Source organism: Rhyacophila brunnea, unplaced genomic scaffold (assembly GCF_057557595.1).
Source record: "Rhyacophila brunnea isolate RB1 unplaced genomic scaffold, BYU_Rbru_1.0 scaffold_19, whole genome shotgun sequence".
NCBI classification, from domain to species: Eukaryota; Metazoa; Arthropoda; class Insecta; order Trichoptera; family Rhyacophilidae; genus Rhyacophila; species Rhyacophila brunnea.
The window spans coordinates 34379955-34389215 of NW_028232848.1; the positions used below are offsets into that span (position 1 = coordinate 34379955).

General features: G+C 31.0%; 1 protein-coding gene across 1 annotated transcript; it reads right to left on the reverse strand.

Annotated features, from left to right (window-relative positions):
- Positions 1-1222: 1222 nt before the first annotated feature.
- On the reverse strand, positions 1223-8377 carry LOC147072929 (uncharacterized). The gene is made up of 2 exons (XM_085945815.1): positions 7463-8377; positions 1223-4976 (listed from the first exon to the last, which is right to left on the reverse strand). The coding sequence occupies exons 1-2, from the start codon at positions 8261-8263 to the stop codon at positions 4527-4529; spliced, it is 1251 nt and encodes a 416-aa protein (XP_085801941.1). The 5' UTR covers positions 8264-8377; the 3' UTR covers positions 1223-4526.
- Between the last annotated feature and the right edge of the window lie 884 nt (positions 8378-9261).

Below are 9261 nucleotides of genomic sequence, written 5' to 3' on the forward strand. Positions count from 1 at the left end.
GTTGAAAATTAAACAAGAGAATGTCCAAATAACGTATAGGTATATTCAAGCGCTTTGTTTTGGGCCACGTTGTTATATTAATAACAATTTTGAATTTAGCCAATGAGGGAGCAGGACTGCATATATACACACCAAGCAAATTCTATCGGATAACAAATATTATGTTGGTGTTAGTGACCTTCTTAAATATTAAATTTAGGTCTACACTTCTATCTATAGTCTATGGTCTACACCTTACTTGCTTGAAATTGAACTCTTTTGTATATTATATTATATAATAAAAGTATAGTGTATTATAAATAAAAGTGTTATTGCAACATGTCGCTAACTGATGATCATATTTCTAAACTGCATTGATTCTTGGTTGTACGATCCATGTATTAGTTATAAAGTAATATTTTTTCTGGTTCTTGTAAAAACAATGTTAAGTAATAATTGTATTATTTTATGAAACATCAAAAATTATAAAACGCAACTAAAAATAATGTACGTCAAGCAGACAATAATTTGTAGAAAATCGTATAAGGTAAGGGCTGGTAAGTGTGAACACAGATCATAAATAGGCTAAAAATAAATATTTGATAGTTGACCTCTATCGTATTCTTTTGAAACAAAAATTGGCTATATGAATCAATAATTCATACAGGAATCTACTTTTCCCTCCGTGTAAAAAACTAATGTCTGTAATCTCTGTAATGTCTGTAATGTCTCTTGAAGCTCGTAGGTCACTTCTGCTCTTAAAGCATTTTTCCCTGCTCTCACGTGGTATCATTTTCAACCCCGATATTCTAGAAAATTTAAATTTTTACACACCCGTCAATTACATGCGTGGTCGCAGCCATGACCTATTTTGGGTGAAAGCTGTTTCCTCATGTCAGGCTCACTAGGCACCAATAGCGAGGGCTGTGCGGTTGGTCAATGCACTCCCTAGAGATGTAGATATTTTTGGCGATCCATTATATATTCTGTTTTTTAAATTCTATTTTATTGTTTAATTTGTATTTTTTGAATCATTGTTGTTTTCTTAAATTTTATTTCTTTTGTATAAAACTATTTTTGCTTTCTTTTTTTCCTCCACTTTGTTTTTTCTGATTTTCCTAACTGATTACTTGTAATTTTTATTCTAAATGTCATGTTGTGAACGTCCTGAATTAATAATTTGTTATGTACTCAACGTGTCTTTTTCAAATAAATAAATAAATAAATAAAAACAGAAGGGAGGTACTTTTTTATTGAGTTTACAATAAACTATTAGTATTTTTTTAATCTTTTATTTATCTGGCACGCGTCTTTTTTTCAAAATTATTTGCATAAATTTCAACAAACTTAGCCTGTAGGAAAAGATTTGTCATCCCTGGTGTTAGATCATAGATGTATATTTTTTGGCTTCCGGAGCACATCCAGTTGAAGAGGAAGTGTATTGGGCCCCACATAATAAAATAATAAAACTTAATATATATTTTTTTTTAAATTTTTATTATAAAATAAAAAGAAAAGATGGAAACATAAAACTATTAATGATTTTTTCGGAAATATTGAAAACGGAAAAAAATGGCTACATATTTTTTGCTGTACTTTGACCGCATTCGGTGCCAAATGTCCGGGGCCGCGGGTTGGATACGCCTGGTCAAGAGTTTTTGAAAAATATGCGTACATGTCAACAGAACTAGTGACACGTGTTGTGTTATAATTTATAATATAACTATTATAATAAGTCTGATAATTATTGAGGCCAATGAATTGGGAAAATCATCAAAGTACACCTAGGTCAGATAATTGAACCGGCCAAACAATGTAACTATCATTATATTTTTTCAAGCAGCGGCTAGAGTGCAGTGGTTCTCACGTGAAATTTAGCTGTGGCCGCACAATCGACATTGATAGTTTTATGGAAACGTCTGGTGGCTGCACCAACTATCACTTTTGTTGTGATTGAAAAAATTAAGCTAAATTTTATTTGCTAAAAAAATGAATCAATTTATTTATAGACAAGTCCATTTAATAAAAGATATTTGAACATTTTAGTACATATATATTTATTTAAAAATAATGCAAATAGAAATTCTTCAATACTCCTTTTTTCCAATGCGTCATAACTCATTTCCAATAATGCATATTTAAGGGGGATCATATATGCCAACAGAGAACCTAGCGGAAATATACGAAGCTTGCAATTTTAGATTTTTTTTGATAATTTACAATGTCAACTGTAATTAATAAATATGTATCTGAAAACATTAAAAAGATTTTTTTTTTAAGTCAAAGAAAAATTTGAATTTGTCATATATTTGGTACATAGCTTTCGTTATTTTTACATTATTTCTATGGTTATATTTATTATTAAAATTTAGTTTTTTAAGTTTTCGAATTTTCACCGTTTAGATTTTTGACTAATTTATAGTTTTAATATTTTTTATAAGTATCTATTTTAAAAAACATCGATTTTTATAAAAAATATATAAATGTGTATAACTTGAAAATGAAGTATATAAAATCTTATTTAGGTATGATCCCAATATTTAGCTCGATCAAGTTTATCTTTATTTAAAAAAAAAAAAATTTAAATTTTTAAAATTTTTGTAAATTATCAAAAAAAAATCTCAAATAATTGCAAGCTTCGTATTTTTCCTCTAGATTCTCTGTTGGCATATGTGATCCCAGTTAATTAAATTATATGTACTGAAAATGATGTTAATATCGTTTGTATTGTAGTCCTATGAAATTTTCATTTGTCATTAAGGGGAAAGTTACGATTACGTTACATTAAGGGAAAAAGGGAAGTTACGAAAGAAATAGTTTTAAAAAAATCATTTTTTTAACCTTTTATCAAGTTGCAGTTTTAAAGATTGAAGACACTCTTATTATTTTAAGCTTTTATTTCAATTTAGAAGTTGTGTTCATAAAATTTTATCTATGACATATGAAAGAAGATAAAATAGAAAAATTGTCATTTTCAACTTCTGACACGAGAATATCACTGTGTTTTTTAATTTGTATATTCAACCATTTTCATAATTTTACAAATAAATTTTTGAAATATTATTCTGTAAAGCGCTGGTGGCCGCACATGAGAACCACTGGGCTAAAGACATTCAAGAATATTAAAAAAATAAACTTTTTCAAAATAGATGGTGAAATGAGCAAATGATTTTCTTGATTTTGAAAAAACATATTTTGAGCTTTCATAATTTTATAATCTCATAAACAATATTGACAATCCAATTTAAAATCACACATTTAACTAATGCTTCAAATACACTCTATGACGATCGGTCATATATATGTCGAAAAACCCGTTTCTTATGTTGGCGTCCTGTGTCATAGGGTGTCACAGAGTGTAAATACGATGTCATAGCTGTCATACAATATGTATGTATAAATGTCGGAATGGCATAGATTTGATCATAGACACTAAAACGCTCTTAGCATATATGTGCCCGATCGTCATATAGTCTATTTGAACCTTAACTACAGAAAATTGTTGTAATTTAAAGTTCGAATAAATTATCATCAGTCATCACGTAATGTGCTATCACGGGACTACCGCTACGGGAAAAAAATGAACAATTTTATGGAAAAAGGTTAAAGAGAATTATTGTAGGTATATGGTACAATCTGTATTATGAATATGTGTTGTCGCGTTTATAAGTTGAGTCTGCTTAGGCCTTGTCCAGATGGCACGTGTATCACTGCGCTTTACGCGCGAGTACCAAATGTTTGCTGCATCCATATAACGCGTTTCATAATCGTGAGTTTACTATACTAGATAGTATTCAACAGTGTTCAATTAGTGTTGCCTATAGTAACAATACTCGGCGTCTGGCGAATGTTCGCGTTTATCGCGCGATACTTGACACGCTGCGAGAGCATGTGGACGTGTCAATGAGGTTACTTGTACCCGTAATGCGCGCGACTTGTTAGGCGCGAGTCAAATCGCACCATCTGGACAAGGCCTTAAGGGCGGAAATATGAAAATCACTGTCATTTTGTGTCAAAGTGTGTTCTGTTTCTATCTCGTAATTTTTTTAATGTTTAATATTATTGAAGTTATACTTCTTTTGGGGCGTTTGGTAGAGTGTGAAATTGAGAGCTGCGCGCACACCGTTACGAAAGTGCGCGACAGTATGAAGTTAGCTGCGAATCAGTCAGCTGTATACAAACGCAAGTTTTATGGTAGAATTATTGTTCCGTTCGAATAAACGAATTTATTATTGTCGGTCATTTGCAATTCCTTACATAAAAAAACGACTAAACGTCAGAGTGACAGTTGCGACTTTAAAAATAAAAACAACGAGAAATAACTATATAATTTAGTAATATAAGTTAAAGTGTATAGAAATAAACTAACGGCGCTCCAATAAGCGGCCCTTTTTCTTGAGTGTGTAATTTAACATGATAAATAAGAGCTAGTCGAAGAATCTAGGTTATCACAAGTTTTGTTTTTGTTTTGTTACGCCAAAGAAGTATAACTTCTAACGCGCGTACATAAGTATACACACCGATTTTTTATTAATAGTAATTTATAGTCATTCATGTAATAAAATGAATGAATCTGAATCCTTATCGAATTTGACAATATCATTTGCGATCCCTCGTATACGATCTATACAATTTTGAGAGTAGGTTTCTTTCAAAACAGGGTCACCATTTTCTAACAAATCCACAAAATCGGGGGCTTTCCCGACTTCACTTTGCTGAATTGGCACTGCAAACAATGAGTACATTAGGCCGAAGGGTAGGATTTTTCTGAGGTGATCTGTGAACACTTTCTTGGGATAGCAAATCTCGACGTCGGTGTCCATTTCTCGTAGCCGGGATCTTAGTGTCTCATAGTATAAGTCGAAGATTGCTGGTAGACTCCTCGATCTGGTCTCTTCGTCTGTACTGAGGAAGATCACGTACGCCAGGTCTATAATCGGGGAAGTGTGCCGGATTATTTGCCAATCGAGAATCCGTATGTCCACCGGTGTTGTACCCTGCAAACATTTTGATTTTAATTTTAAATACAATTCTTATACTTACTTATTATATTATATTCGACCATGTCCGATCCTAATACGATCATAATATCTGCCACCACAGAGTAGAGATTTGTATTAACATATTTTATTTTTACGAGAAATGGATATCAGCCACTCGCTCAAACTATTAGGTCCATACGCTGACTCATATACAAATTGAAAACAATATGTATACTTGCCAGACCCAGGATTCGAACCTGGGACCCACGACGTTATAGCCGACGCTTAAGCCTCGCGACTATCGTGGGTAATATAATATTTATTCTCTGCATTATATACCTATATTATTAGTAGGCACTTAAATAGTATAACAGGCTCAAAATAATATATCTTAGTATTAAAATCCTTTGGACCGAGACGAATCGACTAAGGCTCCACCGTGTCCGGAAATTTGTACGTATTCAGTTTGCCATGTCACAATTTTCATCGTGAGCTTTTATATCGGAAATAGGTGGTTGTATAGTATTGAGATCAAATTCATGTTTAAATGTAAAACTTAGTAATTACAATATACAAAGAACTTTTTATATAAGACAACGTTTTTAAATTTTCTGTTGAATCATATAAACATGACTTGACTAGCTTAAACGATCAAAAAATCTGTACTTGATAGAAATAATACTGAAATGTAATTTTGACATTCATATTGATTTCCATAGTAACACACGTATATGTTAATAATTTAGTTGCTAGGACCATCCGCTTAGCAACCAATAATGGTGTCGAAATAACTTTTCATACAAAACAGAATTAACTGAAAATGAATTCAATTCTACTTTGAAAAGTTTTACTCTTGGTACATAAATTATCCGTCCAATAATACCTTCCCAATAACAAATTAATTTATAATATAATTAAAAGGATAATTTATGTACTATTGTTATATTATTTCTGTCGCTTTGGATTTTGTTTGATAAATACCGTTTTATAAAAAAATGTATTCAGTTGAAAATGTCCCTCTGAGGCGGACGAAACCGGTCTTAATGTATTGATTAAAAGTGGAATAAGTACTACAAAACAATGCGTTTTATTATATTAAAACAACAATACAATGCAGTTCCACCATGAATTGACAGTTAACAAAATAAAAGAACTGTGCTATGGCGAAATGTAATATCTACATTTTACATAAATAACCCTGCATCTAGCCGTCGCGACGTCCATGGATAACCCTCATACTTCCCGGGTGCATTCCTCATAATTTCTAATATTTTTTTTTTACCATGTACGATCCTGATAAAATCATTTGGGCCTCCATAGAGTGGAACAAATTATGTTTTACGAGATATGAATTTTAGCCACTTGCTCAACCTATTAGGTCCAAGTTGAGCAAGTGGCTAACATCAATTTTTCGTTAAAAAAATAATCTATGATGGATCTTTATGTATAAAAGTAGAGTTTACTAAGATTCGATAGGTACTACAGTTATTGATGCTATTAGCTGCAAGTTATTTCTCATAGCAACTTTCACAGCTGTTCTCTGAAATTTATTTGCAAGGACTACACTGAGATTAAAGAGTCTTGCCAAAATGTTTAGCCTTGCGATCATCGCACAAATAAAATCGCTTACTTAAATTTAAATGTACCCATACAATTTGGCTACTTTGATCGCATTAAGTAAAATTACACCTTGAGAGGGATCATATATGCAAACAGAGAACCTAGCGGAAAAATACGAAGCTTGCAATTTGAGAATTTGAGGATTTCAAGTTATACCTATTTATACTTTTTATAAAAATCAATGTTTTTTAAAATAGATTTAAAAAATATTAAAACTATGAATTAGTCAAAAATCTAAACGGTGAAAAATTGAAAACTTTTTTGATAATTTACAAAAATTTTTAAAATTTAAAAAAAGATTTTTTTTAAATAAAGATAAACTTGATCGAGCTAAATATTGGGATCATGCCTAAATAAGATTTCATATACTTCATTTTCAAGTTATGCACATTTATATATTTTTTGTAAAAATCGATGTTTTTTAAAATAGATACTTATAAAAAATATTAAAACTATAAATTAGTCAAAAATCTAAACGGTGAAAATTCGAAAACTTAAAAAACTAAATTTTAATAATAAATATAACCATAAAAATAATGTAATAATAACGTAACCTATGTACCAAATATGTGACAATATCACATTTTTTTTTACAATTGTAAGTTTATCTTTGACTTTAAAAAAAAATCTTTTTAATGTTTTCGGATACATATTTATTAATTTATTGATACAGTTAAAATTGTAAATTATCAAAAAGAATTCTCAAATTGCAAGCTTCGTATTTTTCCGCTATTTTTCTCTGTTGGCATATATGATCCCCCTTAATCAAGCAGGCAAGGTAAAGATGGTACTCCTAGATTGGATATATAGTCCCCACAAACCAGTAGTATATAATATATTATAATATTATGTTTAATTGAACTCGCAATTATATTTCTCACCTCATACTTGAAGAGAATGTTGTTCGTCCAGCAGTCACCATGGCATATGACATTATATGGAGCTGCGAAATCAGGTTCAAAAAATTTGCAGGTTCTATCATAACTATCCACAGTAAAAATCTGTACTTTCTGTTTGCAGATTTCGTCTTCGATTACCGCAATCGATTCTTTTATCGAATTTTCAAGGAGTGGCTTAAACCTGTCTCCATAATCCATTGAATTGCTAGCATGCCTTGCCATTTCAGCAAATAGTCTTGGATCTCTTTGCTTTATTACGAAGGAGAACGCGTGGAAGTGAGCCAAATTTTTAACAATCATCTCCAAATGATTGGAATCTAATGATTTGAATCTGTCACACATCCTGAATCCTTTGACAGCCAAATCTTCCATCACAATAAACTCTTTTGTTTCTTCTGACGATGCTTTAAAGCATTTTGGATACTTGAACCGATTCCAATAAGGAATATTAAACTCGTCTTGGACTGATTCAAAATATGGAAGAAGTACATTATATGCGTAAACTTCTTTTCTGTAAAAACCATCTACAGGAAAATAAGATCGAAAAATTGGTGAATTCGGTGATAATTTTAACATTAAGTGCAAACTCTCACTTGATTTATCACTTTTATTCCCTGTTACTTTGATTCTGAACATTTCACCCATATAGTTATCACCATTTTGAGATGTTGATATGAAACTGGCTTTAAAATTTACAAATTTTTCTCCTGTTAATACGTCTTTAATCACTTTCCTTGAAAAGTTCGAAGGGAACTCAGAAATATCGCACGTGACTAATTCCATTTCAACACCTATACAAAATTTTACTAGTGGATGTTACTTTGAAAGTATTTCTTTAGTAGATACCTACTACTTACAATCATATGTACTCACTAATACTTAACATTGTTTGAAATGATTTATATATAGACTCTTTATGGACAATGGACGTAATTTTTTTTTTAAATATTTATTATTTTATTGCAGTGGCTCCCGCATTTGTCGACAATTTTATTAGAGGGAAGAAAATAATTCTTACATAGATATAATATTACAACCAAATATTACCAGGTCGAAATACTTACTTTCAATATCCTTATATATCTTCTCCCTGTCTCTATTTAATTACCCTTCAATATCTTGGATAACATATTAATTCCTCGATACTCTTAGCAGTCTATACGCAATTACCGCACTGTAAGTATCTGTCAAACTATTATGAAAGTATTATTTGTTTTCTTTCACGACCTGATTAAAATACACGATTCCGCCGATTTTTCAAAATTATAATTTGCGTTTATACGTCTATGTTTAATACACCTTCTCCCTGTCTCGCTTTTCCTTACATATATTTTCTCTCCTGCGTTACAGATAATTCAATAAAAAAAAATCAAAATGTAATAAAAGAAAAAAGAAAATCACCTTTTCCAGTATGGCCGACCATTTATAAAAAAGTTAATAACCATTGTAACCAACATAATAATGCATCGGTATGGTTTGAAATCGGAGTTAAATTTAACCAAAACATACGCATTTTCTTTTTCAAACGTCATATTACTTCCGTAAAAAAAGTCTCTGAAAGATGTCAATAGTCCCGGTTTGGTTGAAAAACCAAAGTGACAGTGAGCTGGACGTCTATTACCTAACTAAACTAGAGATATTTCACCTATTCCAGGAGCACAGAAATATAAAATATATAACAAAGTAAATATAACATCGCCATTTTCTCCATCGCCTTCATAGTTTTTTTGAAGAAGCTAATAAATAAGATTTCTGGGCGCGTACAATTATCTATTAGTAAT